At 41.5% G+C, this 19,731-nt stretch overlaps 1 protein-coding gene across 1 annotated transcript; it reads left to right on the top strand.

Annotated features, from left to right (window-relative positions):
* Nucleotides 1-749: 749 nt before the first annotated feature.
* On the top strand, nt 750-18,270 carry DBX2 (developing brain homeobox 2). The gene is made up of 4 exons (XM_065743447.1): nt 750-1,285; nt 10,120-10,215; nt 14,886-15,073; nt 17,060-18,270. The coding sequence occupies exons 1-4, from the start codon at nt 970-972 to the stop codon at nt 17,375-17,377; spliced, it is 918 nt and encodes a 305-aa protein (XP_065599519.1). The 5' UTR covers nt 750-969; the 3' UTR covers nt 17,378-18,270.
* Nucleotides 18,271-19,731: the final 1,461 nt, after the last annotated feature.

The raw sequence follows: 19,731 nt of genomic DNA on the forward strand, positions 1-19,731 counted from the left end.
TCCAGCTGGTTGTAGCCATGATAACCACCCCATTACAATGTCCAAGGCTACTGCTATACAATAGTAAGGGACAGATCTGCTCCAGAAAGCTCTGTGGGGAATATCACTGAGATGAAACTGGTTAGCACCTGCTTGAAATAAAAAGATTTCTCTGCAAAACAGGAACACACTTCCAAGCCTTTGGGAACGGCATCTGATTTTAACTTCCCACACGTGTGTTTTCACTGAAAAATGATACATCTCTGCCACGTTACCTGCTTTTTTAGGTAAATAAGTAAAAGGCAGATATACAAGTAGAAACAGAGCCACTCCTGCCAAAGGGTGCTTATGCCTACAGAAACCACCGTCCCACATCTTCAGGAAAAACATGATTAACAGCGTCGTACTGATCAGATTTATTGAGACAAATGTTAAAAATCCAGCAGGGGTGGGAGGAGGAAGGGGGGGGCATTAAAAATATATTAAAAAAAAGCAAATCGAAATGCCCAGAGGGAGTGAGCTAATGACCGTCTTCCTATTACCTCATGAGATCAGGAGGTCGGCCGATCCGGCCGCAGCGCCGCGGTCAGCACCGCGGCCGCCTTCCCCCGCCCTTGGCCGGGGCTCCGCTCCCTGCCGTCCCCTCGGCACGGGCTGGCCGGCACCGCGGGCCCGCCGCCATGTCGGGGTCGCCTTCAGGGGGTGACATGGCGACAGGCAGCGGGGGGCAGCCAGCCCCGCGCGAGGACGCGGCCGCCCCGCTCCCCGCCCTACCCCCCCTTCCCGAGGGGCTGCCGGGCCGGGCGGCATTGTTGGCCGCGTCCATCACTCCCCGGCCCGGCTGACATAATGAATGCGCCTGGACACACCTTCCAGGCCGGCGGAGAGGCGCGGCGTGCCTCCCCCGAGCGCTCCGCTCCCCGCAGCCCTCCCGGCCCCGTCCCAGCCCAGTGAGGGGGCCGGGCCGGGCCGGGGCGGGCGGCTCTCGCTATGCTGCCCAGCGCGCTGTACTGGGACCTGGTGGGTTCCTCGGCGCTCCTCAACCTGCCGGCGGCGCCGGGCTTCGGCAGCCTGGGCAAAAGTTTCCTCATCGAGAACTTGCTGCGGGCCGGCGCGCCGCAGAGCCCTTCCCAGCTCCGTCCCCTCCCCGCCAGCCCCGTCCCCCTCAAGCTGTGCCCGGCGGCGGAACAAATCAGCCCCTCGGGGGGTCCCTATCCGACCAGATGGGCTTTCCAAGTGCTTAACCCCTCCGCACGGACTCCGGCGGCGGACAGAGGCGGCGGTGTTTTCCCGCCGGCGGCCACAGGTGAGCACCGGGGAGCGGGGCGGGCCGCGGTGTGACTCCCGCCGGCCGCGGCTTTGAGCTTCGCGGAGCCGCGCACCTGTGCGTGGAGCGAGAGCGGCGGAGCGGTGTTACTGCTCACGGGGCGGCAGATCCGCGCAGCCTGGGGCGGTCCGGGGCTGAGAGCTCGGAAAGCCGAGTGGTACCGCTGCCCTCAGCGTGGGGAAGGGCGGGCTGAAGCGCTTTTAGGGAGCGGAGTTTATTTCCTAATGCGCCACGTGTGTTTTGCCTGAGCAGAAGCACTACAAGGCATATTCAGAAGCGAGCGTTTCTGTCGGGCGTTGAGCTGCGTGAGGCTGGGTTACTGAGTTCCTAAAATCCAGGCATGGATATTGTGTTTTCCCTTTATGTTCTAATATATCGTCTTATTTCAGCCTTCTGTGTTCTCAGAATTTTGGTATACGATCGTTCAGTCTTAAATGTGCTTAAAATAAGACAGACGGAAGCCTGACTGTTGAGCTGAGGCTTTCAGGTGTGAGACGAGTGGCTGGCTCCCTGTGGAGCCGGAATTGTTAAGTCATTTTCTTTCCAAGTATAATTTTATTTTCATTGAACCCTACGAAACGATCTGCAAAATCCAAAACGTTTTTTGGTCCTTTAGCGTTTCTGAATATTCCAGACTCGGTGATGTGAGCACGTCTTAAGCACTTCAGTTATTTAAACGTCTGTTTATGTTTCCCAAGGCAGGATTGAGGGCAAGCACCATCTTTCTGTAATTAGCTGCACATTCTTTATTTCTTCTTTTTATTTTAAGTTGTAAACCCAATGCTGCTTCTCTGTTCACATCCCCCAGCAGTCATCACTTATCAGTAGTTTCTAACTCTCACACGTGTTACTAAGTTGAATTTTTTAGGAGCTCGCTTCCAGAGTTAGTTTTCTTCCATCAGCCTATGTTGGTACCTGTGAGCTTAGCAAAGCACTGCAAGCTCAAGCCTTCCTAGTAATGACCCTGCATTTCTTGCTAGCCCACAGCTGCTGAGGTTTCATAGGAGCCCTTATGTTTGAGCAGAGAAATACTAGATTTCCTCATGCATTATGCACTCATGAAGCAAGTCTCCTGATAACGTAGATGTGCAGCAGGGATGTGTAGGCGCTAGCAGGGGTGTGTAGATGCTGGTCTGACTGACATCTTTTGGGGTGATGAGCAGCCTAAGGATTCTGAGTTCATGTAAATACAACTTAAACTAGAACAGTTCTGTAGAGCCAGATTTTGTAGTTTCTAAGGAGTCTTTTTGCTCAAGCATGGGCACACTACAGGAACTGGTCATACATTGGTCACTGGTAATTCTGAGTAAGGCTCTCATGATCAGGCTGTAGTTTCTTGCTTGTACTCTGGTAGGGGAAAAGGCTCTTTTGTCAGAGTACTGATTTTCAGGGTTTATCGAAGGTATATTAACTAAGGAGTTTTTACTAGATATATCACAGAATTGTAGGAGTTGGAAGGGAACTTTAGAGATCATCAAGTCTGACTCCCTGCTAAAGCATGTTTCCCACAGCAGGCAATGTGTTTTTTTTATTTAGAGATTTTTGTATGTACTGAATATTTGTTTGGAGGAGTAAACACATTGCAGCTTGAACCTCCATATCTACATGACATTTTAGTCTGAGTTCTTATTAAAGACTACGTACTACTACTACTATTAAATGTAGGGACTGAAAGTACTTTAAAACTAGATTTGCACAATTCAAGGTATTTAGGAGTAAAAGTAAAATAAATAAATAAAAATAAAAGAAAGAAGCTGTAGAAAAGGGGACTGAAAAGTATCAAAATCTGTGTTGCTTGTGTAGTCCCAAATTCTGGTGCAGCCACCAATAGTTTTCAGAAAGCAGGGCATAGCAAATCACAGTGGAGACCCAACTCAACCAGATGAAACTTTTTACAATCCAAAAACCACCATTTACCTGCAGCAGCTATTGGGGAGTGACATGAGCAAAGCACTCTGTTTTGGGGTATTATTTAACATTCTGTAAAAGTGTTAAGGAATAAGAATCCTGCATTCTTTGTGTAAACTGAAGAGCTTTCATCCCTGTGTGCTACGGAGACTGGCTGGAGAGGGAGTGTTGATCTGTGCCATGGTGGTCCTTCCCTTTGTAACTCTTCAGCAGCAGTTTTATTAGCAAAATCATATTAATTACAAATTCAAACCAATCTAGTTTTATCACTCAGGTGTATATCTGCTTATGTATTTTGAGTTCCCCTAAAAATGATCCTAAAGGAAAAACTGAACAAGTACTCATGAAGTGTTACACTGTAAGATGCATTGTGTAATGAGTGAAAGTTTGAAAAGAAATATCATTATCTAAATATTAAAATCACTTTCCAGCATTGCATTGATTTTTATAAATGAAATCAAAACATAGGTTTTTAAAATTTAGATTATTTTGACTTCAGAGTACCACATGAACAAGCACGTTTCACTGAGTTTAGGAAGGAAAAGCAGAAGGAATGGTAATGGCAGAGGATCAACTTGTTTTCTGCGATGTTTGGCTTGTAGCTGCTGGGGATTCCTGCAGGCTGCCTTGTGCCTTTCTTTCAAGCCCCGGTGTCAGTGATGGAACATTGAACTGCCCACCAGCTTCAGCACACCTGGAGCACCATTTCTGTCTAACTGGACCAAATTTCTCCCAGTGGCAGTGCTATAGGCCCGGTTCTTCTCGTTTAGGACCTTTTGCTTTGATAAAATAGAAATTAAATCCTGCTTTGAGCTTTGTGGGAACTTTGCATGCATTGTAACCATGGCTGTGCACACAGTGCAGAACCCAGTTCTGATTTTTAAGCAGTGGGCACCAGGGAATTTCCTAGATAGAAACATTTAAAAATTGTGCTGTTGTGAACTGGCGTTGCCCAGTGCAATGTTAATATTACAGCTATGCAGCTTATGCTATGGTTGTGAATGGGTGAGGGAAGCCTAAAGTAGAAATTTTGAGCAACCTAATGGACCCTAAGTTGGAAGAAAGTCCACAATTTTTTTGCTTGCTCATCTGAGATTTTGCCCTTTTTCTTGTAGTCCACTGCTATCATCACCTTCTGGATAAAACAGAAGACTTGAGAGTTTCTCTCAGCATTTCCTGACATAGGAAAATTATCTGGAGTGTGATGAGATGCAGCTGGCTGCACCACAGGCTTTAAAGAGGTGCTCTCCACTTCTTTCCTTGTGACTTGATTTCCTTAAGTACTGGTTGGCACCAGGTCAGAGTGACCTCAGTGAGAAGTGTGCTGTTCCACTGCTAACTGAAATTATTTTCCAAAAAAATCTCTTATTTACTCAAGTAATGTGCCCTGGGAGGAAGGAAAATGCCATAAGTGCTTTGCAGCCTGAATATGCTCCCTCGTATACGTGGCAAGAATTTGGCTTTCTATTTTAATCTTGATGTTTCGATAGATTCACAGAGAAAAGAAACTGCAAAGCACAATGAAACAAATAAAATAAACACAATAGTGAGATACTTTCATTGCAAAACTTTCTGAAAAATTAAGCTTATGGGACTTTTTCCTAAGGCATCAGAATAGAGTAGAAAAGAATACAGTACATTACATATAATGTAAAAGAAAGATATTGGAATAAGTAAATCATAAGCATAAAATACACTAATAAACATCTGTTCTATGATGTGGATGTGGCTTCTGTTTCTCCAGCATTTGTATACTTTACATCTGAATGCATTTATCATGGCAATGTGCCAGCAAGATGGGAGAGACCTCTACTGCTTAGGGGAGCAGCTAGGGTGAAGAACATAACTTGCCTAAGGTAATACAGGAAGCTGGTAACACTGCAGGGAAGTAAAACCAAATGATCCTTTGCATGCTGGCTCTTTGGACCAGAGTCAGTATTTTCCCCTCGATGTGATGACAGTATATCTGTCCTATGATAATAGGGCTTTATTTTCTGCTTTTATTTTGATATTTTAAATCTCTTGTGTTTCTTTGTGACAACCAGTAGATAATTTAAGATATAGCATCTTTTCATGCTTCCAGCTAACTTTGTGAGCCATTTGATAGAATTGGTTTGAGGTGCCCAGCGTGCCTTAGAAGAATGGCTGCACAGTGGCTCTTAAAGCTACCTCTTCTCTCTGTGTAAGGTTGGCAGAGCTAGACTGGTGCCAACCCGCCCAGCACAGCTGGGCAATCTGGGCACAGTGTGTCAGCTGTGGTGGGGCAGTGCCTCAGCCTCTGGTAGCACCAGGAAGGACAAGGCTTCAGTCTGGCCCTTAGTGGGATCTGAGCACTGCCAGGGGATCTCTGGGCTGCACTGAGAAGAGCAGTGGTAAGGGTCTGCAGATAGGCAGTTATTTGCCAAAAGGAAACTGGAATTAATCATGCTTGTGGATAGCAAATTTATTTCTGTAAAATGCCCTTTATACTTCAGATGAAGGTCTTCTTAAATATCATACCATATTCATCGTGTTTTTAGGGAACAAAGTGCTAAGAATGAAACTCATCAGGCAAGTTCTCTACACAAGAAGAGAATTTCATCAAGCTTCATTGTGCTGTCACTTTTTACATTCCTGAGTTCCCCATGGTTCGGAAAGGCACCTCCTCTGCCTCTGTTTATCACTGAGAAACTGTTTCACAGAACATCATTCTTGCTTAATTCAGCTTTTCAAACCAATCAATTTGTACTCTTAATTTTTCTATTTTTTAGTCAGTGATAACCTATAACAGAGCTGGGAATGAAATCTTTTCAGTATGAAAACAAGTTTGAGTATGTAAAGCAGGGCAAGGCCTAGGTAGGAATTGTAGCTCCTCAGAGTGCACTACTGGAGTTAAATGATGCATTTTAGCCAGTGGTAAGATTTGAGTTGGGGCTGCAACAATGAAAACAAGTGAACTGCCCTATTGCAGCAGGTGAGCCTAATTTCACCTTGCTTGAGGAAATTAATATGTTGATAATCAAATAAAATAATATAATTGCCTTTATGGCTGAAATTTATCATTTTTCCAGCCTGTTTATGTCTATAGAGAGGATGTATTCTTTTGACGAGATAAGAAGAATGCCATCTTACTTCAGCTGCTTAAAAATAAAGGGGTCTTGTCTAATTTAGTTGTTCATATACCTTGTCTAATCCATAGTTGATACAGAGAGATACCTCCAGATAATGACACAACTTATCCTCTTAGGCATCTATTTTAGGGTGCCAAGTCTTCGTATAGAGCTGCTTATCTCTTCTCATTGGCAAGGAGCTTAGCACACCAAACTTTTAGACAGAGAAGTGACAATAATGCCCTTAAAAATGTTTAACTGAGAAAGAGATTTTTTTTTTCCCAAGAACTGGTAAGCAGAAAGTGCCAGGGCCCTGTGGGCGTCTGGTAGGAGGAGAACAAAGCAGGAGGTGAAGCCTTCCAGATTCAGATCTCAACAGTAAAAGGCATGGACAGGGTGGAAGGAGCCTTGATTGCTGACACTGGGAGGTCTGTGTTGGCTTTGGCAGTGGTGTGGGGTGTGGCTGTTGCTTTGCCTTGTCCTAGCAGTGAGGTCTGCATGCTTCTTCCTTAGGCAGAGAAAACAAACCAATCACGTACGGCAAAGCATGTCCTAATAATAAGGCATGCAGGTGATGCCTCTGAAAACTGGCAGGCATTCCTGTGATCTGAGCTACTCCTCAGTGAGATTCTGTCATTTACTACATTGGTGTAGGTGTGAAGAACTGATAATCGTGCTGTTAGCACATTTCAAGCCCTATTTGGTGACATAGCTTTTCTGGAGTGACTGCTCTGCTGATTTTTGAAAGCCCCACTGAGACCCATTATAAAAATGCAAGCCTGCTTCTCACATTGACTTTTCATGCAGAATTCCCAAATACGTTTTTGGAGCTGCAAAAACATTTACGTGAATGTTTGCTGGGGTTTAAAAACTGATCTGTGTATGTCACTCAGGTCTGCCCTTTTGTCTGGACTTCCTCTGAGCATTCTCACTATCTGGTTTTACAGGAGAGAATGCAAAGCAAATAAGCAGGGATGGGCAGCCCTGAGGCATGTTGCATCACAAGTTCTTGCAGTGCATCTTGACACGTCTGTGTGGTGCTGACCTCCTTTAGCAGGAGGTGGCAGCAGCAGCTGCCACTTCCTTCTCATGGCCAGGTGCCTCCAGAGGCCTGGGGCTCAACAACCTCTGCTGAAGCACCCAACTGAATGCAGTGACTGCAGGATCTAAGCCATGGCCCATTTCTGAGGCCCATAGCTTGTGTTACAGAGCAGATGGTGCCATGTGGCTCAGTTGGACCTCTGACCTGCCTGGTCACTGCTGGACTGGCTGAGAGGAGCTCCTCAGGACATGCAGCTTTCTTGTAGCTTTGTAGAGCCCGCTTTAGTCATTGCCAGGAATGATTGAATGTAGGAAATTGTAGTTTACTTTTACGTACTTCAAAGGCAGAAACTGTCCAGGTTTTTCATATGAAATGGAATCATTTTAGTGCTTATATATTAAATTTTCCTGCCAGGACACCACCAGGGAAAGCAGTTCACGATGACTTAGCAATATTTTGAGAGTATCAGGGCTGTGTTCGCACAGCTCGAGCTCTGACCCTATTCTTGTGCTCACTGTTGCTTTTGCTGGCTCTGTGTCACTCTCTGAATCATCTCTGATGTGGTCCTGCTCTTGTCACAAGATCATGCCATATTTTTAGCAGCTAAATGTGAGGAAAAAATGTGTAGTGAGGGAGGCCTGTGCAGATAATACCAGAAATGTACCTTAGGTTTGCTTTTCCTCATAGCAATTTGTCTTTTCCCCCTTCCCCTTTACCTGCTTGCTGGTGACCTGTACCATTTCTGAAGTCATTTTGTAGTGCTTGAATTAGGAAAAGCAATCAGTCTTTAATAATAAGTCATTTCAAAATTACCTATCTATATCATTTGGATTGGACTTAGCAACCTTACTCTCAGAATGGCCCAGGAAGGTTTTTGAATTTAGAATATATTCTGAGTGGAAGTGTATTTTGAAGTGGCAGTGTCTGAGTGAATCTCTGAGTTTTAGCACAGATAATCCCAAGTTCCATCTGCATGTTTTCTGTCATTTTATTGTCTGCTGATAAAAACGCTCTGAATTCACAAAGCTGAATGTAAATGAGCATTATTACTAACATACAGAAACTATGTCAAAATAATTTCTCTTGGGTTAAAATAATAATAATAAAAGATGATGATTTCATTTGAGGTATTTCATCCTTTTATATTTATTACCCAATAAATTTTCTTTAAAAACAGGTAGTACAATTTTGAGTGCCAACAGGCATGTGAACCAGACTCTGATATTTAAGTTTTTTGCATCTGTGGAGGTAAAGCTGTAAAGTCTCACTTTTGTGAAATGCTTGGACCTACACAGTGTCTGTTTTAATGAAATGGGAATGCTAAGCAGAAAAAGAATTATGCATCTTGCATATGAATTATTAGGATTTAGCCAGTGGTTAATGTTTAGTTGACATGGCTTGAAGCAAAAGCTGCTGTTGTGTTACCGTATGCTTCATTCTGGCCAATAAATACAGAACTGATATTCTGAACCGTCAGCAGTTTTCAGCCAAATAGTGTTTGCTTGAGTTGCTTGACCCACAAATATTTGTAGAGTGGCCTTGATACATGCGACCACAAAATGAAATCCACGTGTGTTAAGGTGAGGCATGAACATTCTTCCCTTCGGAGAGCACCCCAAGTAACGTTGAGTGTCGTCTTATTGTGCCACATTCTTTACTGATGTAACTTTGTAACTCCTCCTCCATTTCGTTCCCAATGCAGCTGCTTCAGAAGACGTGACTCTGAAACCTGGTTAGATATACCTAACCTACAATTTACTCCGGGATCAGTGTAGCTGAAGAACATTAACAAAGTTTATAAATTAGACTTGTGCATTGGCTATAGGTTAGGTTACCTTAGGCTCCTACAGCAATCTTTAATTGCTTTGGAAGATGGCAGATTTGTACTCAAGAAGCAAATTTTCTGTGATCTTTCATTTTAAATTCAGATGAAAAACCTTCAAAGATGAAGAGCACTGCTTATATACAGTTATTTTTCTTTCTTCCTGGTTATTGATTTCTTAATTTTTTATCTGGGTATGGAGTTGCTTTTTGAACATAAGGGTCATGTGATTCGTTGTTTCAAAAAAATCTCTAGAAACATTACCAAATATTACCTAATTCAGTGGGGGTGATTTTCCAGTTTTTACTGCATTAAGAGCCGTCTTTGGCAAGCAGTTTATTTAAATTTTGAACACTTTCCAGAAAGATTGAGTTCAATACTAGGAAGGTAGAATCAGACCATGTAATTTCGGCCTGGGTTGTCTCATTGCATTTTACACACTTTAAGGTTTCCTTAATTATCAAAGTTTTTATTGATTTGAATACCAATAACATTGCTGCAATATAAGCAGGAGAGTTGAGATTCATTTTAAGAATTTTTTTTTCCTGAGATATTGTTCCTACTGGAGTTATTTAATGTAACTTTATGAGATGCATTATACTAATTATTTTGACTGCATAATTAAAACAACATGTTCAATCGTAATATTTAGGAAAGAAAACATAATTACAGCAATTAGAAAAGTAACTTTCACATCCATAGAGTTAATTTATAAGAGTTTCATGAGAGTTTCACACATTATATTTAAGCAACAGATGTAAACTAACCTTGTTAAAATTAAAGAGTGATTACTTGGTATATCATTGTTTGCCTTAAAAAATATCACCATCTTGAAAAAAAGGAAAAAGAACTTGTGGGGCAGGACTTTACACACTGACTTTTGGGACGACTGTTGTTATGAATATCACCCACGTTCAATGGGTAATCAATTAGATCTTTGCTTTCTTTGCAGCTCTTTCCAAACACTTTTTTCTCCGAGCCCCGCCATTCTACTCAGCATGCTGCGGTGGGTCCTGTCAGCACCCTGCATCCCCCACTGCTTTTCCAAGTAAGTTTTTATGCTTCATCAGTAATGCTTGAGTTATTCTGTAAACCAAAGCAGCAGGATTTAATGTGTTCTGGAAAGCTAATTGGTGATGCAATGGCAGCGGCTAATTCCTTAGTAAAATCACAGCAATCCTATTCAGAAGGTTTCCAAAGATTTATCAAACTTAAGTACACTGGGCAATTGTGAGAGATTTCTAATGGCATTGAGACACCCAGACAGAGCTAACCTAGGAAATCTCCTTGTTTTCAGTTTACTAGAAAAGATTCTTTTAAAAATCAGTAACTCTTTTAAAAATCTGTCAATAAACATTTGCAAATAAGAGAAGAGCTGAAAGATCATAAAATGGATGCTGCATTTTAATGTCTGTTAGGGATAAATTACGATTTAGGAAGCTCTAGCATTATTTGAATAAATTAGTCATTCTTTTTGGAGCAGTCAAATGCATGCGTGTGTTTAATTTGATTTTCTTTTTTCTTTTTCTTTTAATTATAATGTAAAAATGTGAAGACATATATTGAAGATTATTTTTGCCAGTATACACTTTGCACCTAGGATTAAGAGTTGGAATACGTTTCCATTTAATTCAAATCTAAAGTTAACCTTGATTGTGAAGTTTGCATGCCATGTTGTAAGAACATATATTCTTCATTTAACATGTTTATGGCTCAGAAACGTACAGAAGATGCATCTCCTGGTCTTTCAAAAAGGAGAAAGAGCAAAAATTCCCTGTCAAATCCAAATGAATATTGGAGTTCATGCGTGCTCTAGCATATACTTTTTTATCACAGTTGCATTCAGACCCTTCCTGACTATGTGCATGTGTTTTATGAATGTTTCAGAAGAGCAGTTACTAACCTGAATGATTCTTGACAAGTGAGGCAGCAAATGCTGGCAGTTTAATGAGCTGCAAGTTTCTGAGCACCTCTTTAGGGGGCTGACACTTTCCCACAGAGCATTTTACATGGCCCCAGCTCTCCCACAATGGCTGACAGCACCATGACCAATCACCACTTTCACTTTACTCATCCACACGCGACCTCACCACAATTTTTCACTGTGCAGATGAACTTTAGGAACCATTTCACACTGAAAAGGCCTGGGCAGGGGTCAGTTGCCCTTTTGTATGGCCATAAAGCAATACTCTATGTGCCAGTCTTTTCTCCTGTCTCACATTCCAAGAGATTTTCTGGACACCATTTAAAGCACTTGACTGAAAAATAAAGCAGTGAATGAAACTGACTTTTATAGACTCATTCTAGCTCATCTTCCCATATAACCCTGTCTACCTGAAAAGGGATTTAGTGGATGAGCTGAGTGTATACAGGGACTTGCTGAATACATAGGCCTATTATCAACTGTGGGGATTGTTTATTAACCAGGACTGATACACTACTATTTTGGAAGTGACCTATTAATTGTCCATTTAACTAGAATGTATTGAGTTCAAATGAAAAAATGGAAACCATGACTAAAGCTTTTACTTGCTCCTTCAAGGTGGTCTCTGCCATGAAGGCAAATGAAGATTGTTCCACAGATTAGGGGGTACATTTATCACTATATACTAGGATACGAACAAAAGTCTTAAAAATAACAACAACAAAAGACAAACAAAAAAACCTGCAAAAATTAAACTGGTAACCTAGGGAAAGATTGGTAACAGATTCACATTTATGTCAGTAGAACATGAACTTCTGATGCATGTTTACAACAACAAGGTTGCAAACTAACTTACTTCTTTTCAATAGAGTTGTTGTAGTGAATGAATGTGTTTCTTGACTTACTGAAAAAGCCTTTAACCCACCAACTGAAATGTAATTTTTGAGTGCAGTCAGAATACATGTTGAAATACGGGGCGTTCTTAAAAAAATAAAAATCTAGGCTACTCAACTGGGGATGAGTATTTATTATCTCAAACATGAGTTTCAAATGTTTTGACTCAGTGATGGAAGACCCGTAAGACCCAACAGTTGCTTACTGCTGCTTGTGATTGTTCTGCTTATGATTCAGTTTTGATCAGATAGGTTTTAGTCTCGTATTGTGCCTTTGAGTGTTTAGTTTATTCACTACATTCTCTAATGGAGGGTGTTAAGCTGTACCCTACTTACTGCCTGTAGGGATTAATTGGCACCTCAGGAGGCAGGCAGGAGGTTGTTTCTTTGCTGATTGACTGTGAACAACCAGCCAGGCAAGACAAATTTTAAAGGGTCACATAATCTGGCATTCTGTGTCCTTGGCTGACAACTCCATTGTGGAATTCATCCTGGGAGTCAAGGGCTAGCCCTGTTAAGCTTCTTCCCCTCACTGGTATCTCTTGTCCTGTGAGTAAGTACCAGCTCTTCTGCTGTCATACTGTACCTTCCAGCACGCTTGAGAACTGCTGGCGATTCATCAGAAATGTCTTGGAGACTCTCTGAAAAAAAGTAACTTAAAATCCCCAAACTCCAGTGAGATGTTCATAAAGCACAAGTAAGGAAGAAGGGCTGGTGTTTGCTGCCAGCTTTGTGAGCAGGATCAGATCATGGTGAGGGGGCTTGAGGGAACTATGTGCTCCTCAGAGAAATATGAACCCAGCTTGCCCTTTACAGAAACCTCCGTTGTGACACTTTGACTTTTGTTCTGCAGATAGTTTATTTTGGTTTGGATGGAGAGTCGCTGTGTGATAAATATCAGGGCAGTAGCCAGTAGGTTATGATTTTTTGTATCCGATTCCAAATATCATTTTGACAACTGAAAGACGTCAGTATAAATTTAGACTTTTTTATACTGCACTATTTTAAATCAAAATACTTTTTTTTTTTTTTTTTTTGCTAGAAGCTGTTATAAGGGACAATTATAGAGTTTCTTAAGGTGTGGAAAAGATTTAAAAAGGCATGTCTAGTGGAAACTGCTAAAAGCAGTAGTTCCTAAACGGTACTGTTTGACAGTGATCTTCAGGGAACGATCATTGTATACTTGCTCAACCATTAATATTCATCCTCTACTGGTCCCCCTTGAAGGCAGGACACATGGGTAATGTATATGATATCAAACAAGTAGAATGTGTTCCACAGAAGTACCACAAGTCAACTTTGCAAGACATACATTTACACACTTCAGTTTTTCGTTGTCATACATACACAGTTCTGCAGCACCCTCTGTGAATGTGTGTTTTTTATCTCTGTTGGTGTTTAAAGGTACATATACTCATGTGTATTTTTGTATAATATACAGAATTCAAACTGTGCTATAGCCGCAAGGAGCAGTTAGTGAAAGCTGCATCTGGATTTGATTAGTGTTTTCAAAAGCAGTGTATTTATTTAGTGAATGTATTTAATTCCTCCCCACTACTTACACAGTTGACTAAAATAGACCTTTTCATGAAAGAAAAGTACAATGTTTTCAAAAATCTGCTTTAGATAAGAGTTTTGCCATTGACTTTGATATGGAAATGGTTAAGTCCTTTAAATCCAGAAATGGAACAGCAGCACACCTTTACAGCTGTAACTCTAAACTGGGACATCTGTCTTGTCATGCACATGTGGGAAGTTGTCATCAATAGAACAGCTTACACTTTTAAAGTCCAAATTGCAAGTGACACAAACCAAAGCCACCTTTGTGGCTGCCCTCTCATGGAAAGGTCATAGGTGTCTGACTGTATGGCATGCCATGAATCAAAGGACTGCTCTTTGTAAGTGTCCCATGCAATCTCACCTCTAATGCTTGATGACAAGCCCTATTCAGCTAATCTCAGGTACTGCTCCGTGGGTGAACATCTGGGAAAGCTTGGGACTGCTGGAGGCATACCAAGCTTCACTAGGACTGCTCCCATTGCACCATCCCTGTGAGAAAAGGAGCATGGGAAAGCAGGTCTTTGAGCTTTACTGGGCATGAGGAAGGCAAGAGATTTATCTGGATTTATTTTTTACGTGCCCTTTGTGAGGCCAATGAAGAGACAGTGCGAGTACTTCCACTTTTCTACTGCAGTTCTGTCCCCCACATTTAAGGCTATTATCTAGGGTAGGCTCCCCTCCAGGTCTGCATCAAGTGAGTATGACTGGATTCATTGAAATCTGCCTTCCTAAGGACTTGCTATGGGATATCAAAGGATTAGAAACCAGACTGAAAGAAATAAGTTCAAGTACTCCCCAAATCCAGTAGTAAAGAAATCGCTGTGCTTTCCCGAATACGTAAGCGAATGGACAGGGATTTTCTGAGAAATAGCTTGCTGTGAAAGCCTTTCATTAGTAAACAACTAAAGAAAGCCTATTTAGATTCATTGAATTGGTGTTACAGACCACTTCTTATCTGATTCTGCATCTCACACAAAAAAATAAACTCCTAGGAAATCTTACTGTGTTTTACTCAATGATAATGTGCAAAAGAAAGCAAAGTAGTTTCTCCCTGACTGTATTTGAATTTTACAGTAGTATGGGTCCAATGTTAATGTTCCTCTATGAACTCATCTGATTTACTCTTTACCATGTCAAGGGGAGACTCCTTACCACTGACAACACCTCTAGATCCAAGTGTGGATTTAGCCCTTAATGAACATGACTGAAGCATTACGACACACTTATAACACCAACAAATCAAAAGCGGGACAGTGGTCTGCTAGCATTTTAATGAACAGCACTTAATATTTCTCTAATATATGTTTGTTATTATGTGAAACTCTCACTTATTTCCACTAGGAGAGGAAAGTGTTTTGCCTCTTCTGACCCAGGAGTCTAACTCCAAAGCCCGGAGAGGTATATTGAGAAGAGCTGTCTTTTCCGAAGACCAGAGGAAGGCTTTGGAGAAAATGTTTCAGAAGCAGAAGTATATCAGTAAAACAGACAGGAAGAAACTGGCCATTAACCTGGGCCTGAAGGAGTCTCAGGTAAGGAATGAGTGAAGAAAAATCTTTAAAATGGCCTTGAAGGAGGAAAACTGAACAGCATAGGGCCAGCCCTGGGCTCCTTCAGCCTGACCTCAGTACCAGGGAACATTGTGGAACAGATCATCGTGAGTGCATTCACATGGCAGGTGTGGGACAACTGAGGGATCAGGCCCAGGCAGCGTGGGATTGTGGAAGGCAGCTCCTGCCTGACCAGCCTCATCTCCTTCTGTGATAGCATCCCACTTGGTGGATGAGGGAAAGGCTGTTGATGTAGTCTACTTAGACTTCAGCAAAGCCTTTGATGCTGTCTCCCACAGTATTCTGGAGAAGCTGGCAGTCCATGGCCTGGATATGTACACTCTTTTCAGGGTAAAAAACGGACTGGATGGCCAGACCTAGAGAGTGGTGGTGAATGGAGTTAAATCCAGCTGGTGACCAGTCACGAGTGGTGTTCCTCAGGGGTCAGAATTGGGCCCATCCTATTTAATATGGGGTTTTGAAAGTGCTAGAGTAGACACCAATTTCTAGAGTGTAGCTGAGAGTTGACAGTATGATTGATTTGCTTTGCATTTGGCAGAAGTAAATGCTTAATGCTTAAGATATGTATGGCAGGAGCTGTCTGGTGAGCTGAAAAACCTGGGAATGGTGATGGGAGCTCTCATCTTTTTTTTTCTTGGAAATTTTCATAACTTGACAAGGCCCTAATCAATGAAATCTAACTTTGCAGTTGGCTTCATTTTGCATGGGAGATGAGATGTTGTGATAGCTTGCAACCTGAATGACTCTGACTCCATCTCAAGCCAGCTATAAACAATAAAATAAACAAAGCTGTCATCTCTGCAGCATAAACTATTTCTTTCCAATGAAAATGTGCAATTGCACTCACCAGTAAGCTGCCTAAAAAATCCTAGCATATAGTCAAATTCCTAATAACACAGCTGTTTTTACTGAGATCTTCTTCTATGCTCTTGTTTTTCAAGAGAGCCCTGGGAAATAAGAAAATAATGGAGTGAGACACAGGTAACAGCTACCACAATGGGAAAATAATTTTTTGATATTGATAGACTAGATGATACCCATGTCAAATTATTTTTTTCTCATAAAAGGAAGAGTACCATGTAACCATGTACCATGAAGGTTAATTCTTCAGTCATCTTACTGATTGTACTGGAGTAATGGTTCCTGCCAGCTAAGGCAGTGATTCTCAATCCTTTGCAAGTGTTCCCCCTTTGCCTTTGTATCATGTGTCTGAATGCTAGAATTCCATGCAGGTATTTAAGAGAAAAAATACAATGTGAATAGTATGATGATTCCCTTCCACAAACACTCCCTCCCTCTCTTAATCTAGCAGTTTCTAAATGTGTATTTCACTAAGCTTTTCCCAGCATTTTATTAATGCCTTAGAGCATCCAAGCTTTGTAAATAAAAGGTTTTGAAAAATGGGATTTATTTCAGAAGCACATGGTTCTAGGTAACTCCTGGAAAACTGTATGTAGACAGATAAAATATCTTTAAACTGTAACCTCTGTGTAATTTTGAAACTTTATGATGACCATGCTCAGCTTGCAGATGGGTCAGACTTAGCTCTTACAGCCTCTTTGAAAATGAGTATTTCCCATTGCCAATATAATCACCTAATCTTGTTAATGACAATGCTAGTTTGCACTGAGAATCCTTATCTGTCTAGAAAGATTATGCTGAAGGAGACTGCAAAGTCACTAGCATTGGTCTTTCATCTTTCCAGTTCATGCCAAACAATCACTTGCTTGAGGTAGGGAAAGACAAAGTGACTATTTAGCACAGCTGTAATAAATATGATTTGGAAATTGTTCGGCTAAACTGGATCTGCTTTAACATAAAATAAAGAAGGAATATGAAACTAAGGGATGGAAAATAGAAACAAAACAAAAAAAAAATGACACGTAAAGGCAATGTTATTAATTTTTAAAAAAAAAAGCTAATAAATTCTCATTAACTTGCAAACAGGTGAAAATTTGGTTTCAGAATCGAAGGATGAAGTGGCGAAACTCCAAAGAAAAAGAAGTGCTTTCAAACAGGTGCCTCCAAGAAGGTCTTCAGGAAAACTACCTCTCACAATCCACCATGAATTTTGCCTCCCCGTGTCCCTCGGTGTGGGAAGTGTCTCAAGAGCAGACAAGTCCAAGGTGGAGGGAGAAGTCTCCAGGAAATTCTGAAAGACTGACTAGTACACAACCACCTCCAAGAGCAAATTCATCACAGAGCCCACTGTATTTGTATCCTGACCATGCCACTGCAAATAAGGCAGTTACATCATCAGCCTAAGAAAGTAGGGCCAGTTTGTAAATTGAGTGGAGAGTGCAGGCTTCAAGTGAGAGGTCTTCTAAGACTAACAATATTTGGACACTGTAAAGCTAACTAGTTTATGCCTCATAAATTTGCTAAAGTCTAACACGATTAAAATGACAACTAATGATTTAAGAAATGCTTTGCAATATTCAGTCTTTTCATGTCTCTTTTCCAGTCTCGTTATGACCTTAAACATGAAATAGAAAGCAGTGGTAAGTACAACAAAGTGAAGAGCATGAAGCCGAAGCTTTGCTCTAAGTTAAACAACCTGCCCTGTGTATAGATTTCCATTGAAACACACTGATATAGAACCACTTCTATCTCCCATTGCATTTAGACCAAGCTATTTATTTTATGCCTGAGATGAGAATAATCCTATTTCCATGAAGATAATAAGTTGTTTTGGGTTCTTTTTTAGATTGATTAAATGACACAGTAGGTGTGTAGCAGAGAAACTTAAGCATTTCTAGTATGTTTCCACCATCTGTCCTCACCTATATCAGTATCCAGCTAATTGTAAATAGCACAGCCACACATCAGCCAATAACCATGGTAAAGTATGCAATGAAAAGACAAACAGCCAATAAAATGGACTGTGTTTAAACCACTTTGATTTGAATGCATACTGGGAGATACAATTCACTAACTCCTTCATTTTTTTTTCCTGTGGATGAAACTTAAACCATTCTCAACTCAATTTAGGTGGATTTTGTCAGACTATTAGTGCAATCTCTTATAGTCTGTTCTGAATTTCAAAATTATTGCTCAAATGGACAAAGCCAGAGAGCTAAAATTGGAGAAACTACCACTGCAGCCTTGCTTAGAGAATGGCTGAAAGAGATGACGTGCTGTAATTGCCTGATTCCTGACTTATTTCTCATTAAACTGGTACCCATTAGTACATGTCAGCATACATCTGTATCAAAGACAGGACAGCATTCTGTGTAAGGCAAGGAGCCTGAAATACTAGTATTAAAATTACTCAATTTGAAATAATATGCTTGCTTTATCCAGCTGAAGGAAATCACTTTGGAAGGTAATCACAGAATCACTGAGGTTGGAGAAGACCTCCAAGGCCATCCAGTCCAACCGTTTGCCTATCACCAGTAGTTCTCTCTAAAACCTCAGCACAACATCTAAACACTCCTTGAACGCCTCCAGGGTCAGTGACTCCACCATGTCCCTGGGCAGCCCATTCCAGTGCCTGGCCACTCTTTTGGAGGATGATTGCCTCTTCTTCATGTGAAAGGCTTTGGAGCTCAAAATCGGAGCAGAAGGGGTGGTTTTCATTGTTGTTGTTTGTTTGCTTATATTAATCATACATTTATGAATGCATTTGTTGAGATTAAAAGTTGGGAGTATTTTATCCTACGGACAAAAACTTTTGGAGAACATTTTGGCTTTCTAAGGACAACTTCATCTGTCTCAGATAGCCAAAAGAGATTGTTACAATAATCTCTTCTGGCTTTCCTCATCATGCATTGCCACGGACGTCTCTAATTATTCCTGCCTTTGAGCTCTGAAAGTTTTTGAACCTTATTGTGCATCTTCCAGAAAAACATTCAGATGTTATTTCATGTTTAACCTCTTGAGAGTCCTCCCTTTGTATTATTTGGAAGGTAAAGGTTAGATACTGTTGCCTCTAAGGAGCTTGAGATTGCAATGACAAAGCTTGCATCATAAACCAACTGCGTGATGAGTTTTGTAACGCAGTGTGGATGGCGTGCCTTCTGAGTGCTCAGCTGTGCTGTCCCAGTCTCTCATGATACGTCTTTCTTTGGCTGTGATTTCTTGGGCTGTCTTTAAAAGAAAAAAGACATTACAGAACAATTCAGAAGTCATCTTATCCTCTGGTTGCAAACCTCTGTTACCGTAAGCTCCTAGATCTCTACCCTGAGAGGACTCTTGAGCATGTGTAGTGTGCAGTGTGTTAAGTACTCTTCAGTACTTTGAAGAGTGTATTCCCATCATGCAATAGAAGTCCTGGAACTCACTCATACTCTGCCTGAAACCTTTAGGGATGGATGGACAAATCACCTACACGTGAAGATGAATTTACTTTCCAATTTTCCTGCCTTGCTTGACTAGTTCCTGCCTGAAAGGCTAGTGGGCCAGAGTCTTAGGAAATGCTATTTGCTGCTGTCTGCCTACACTGAAAGGCATGCAAGTATTTCCAAAATGTCATCGAAGAATCAAGTGGAGGTATATGTGCTTCCCATTGCAGAGGAAATGGGTGTGTGGCATGGGAAATGTTTAGTTTTTTCCCATCTCCCTTTTCATGGAAAGCAGTCTTCACAGCTGCTCATATTTTTTTTCCCCACAAGTCAATC

Source organism: Cyrtonyx montezumae, unplaced genomic scaffold (assembly GCF_038088225.1).
Source record: "Cyrtonyx montezumae isolate F1298 unplaced genomic scaffold, pur_monq_1.0 scaffold_3, whole genome shotgun sequence".
In the NCBI taxonomy this organism is placed as follows: Eukaryota; Metazoa; Chordata; class Aves; order Galliformes; family Odontophoridae; genus Cyrtonyx; species Cyrtonyx montezumae.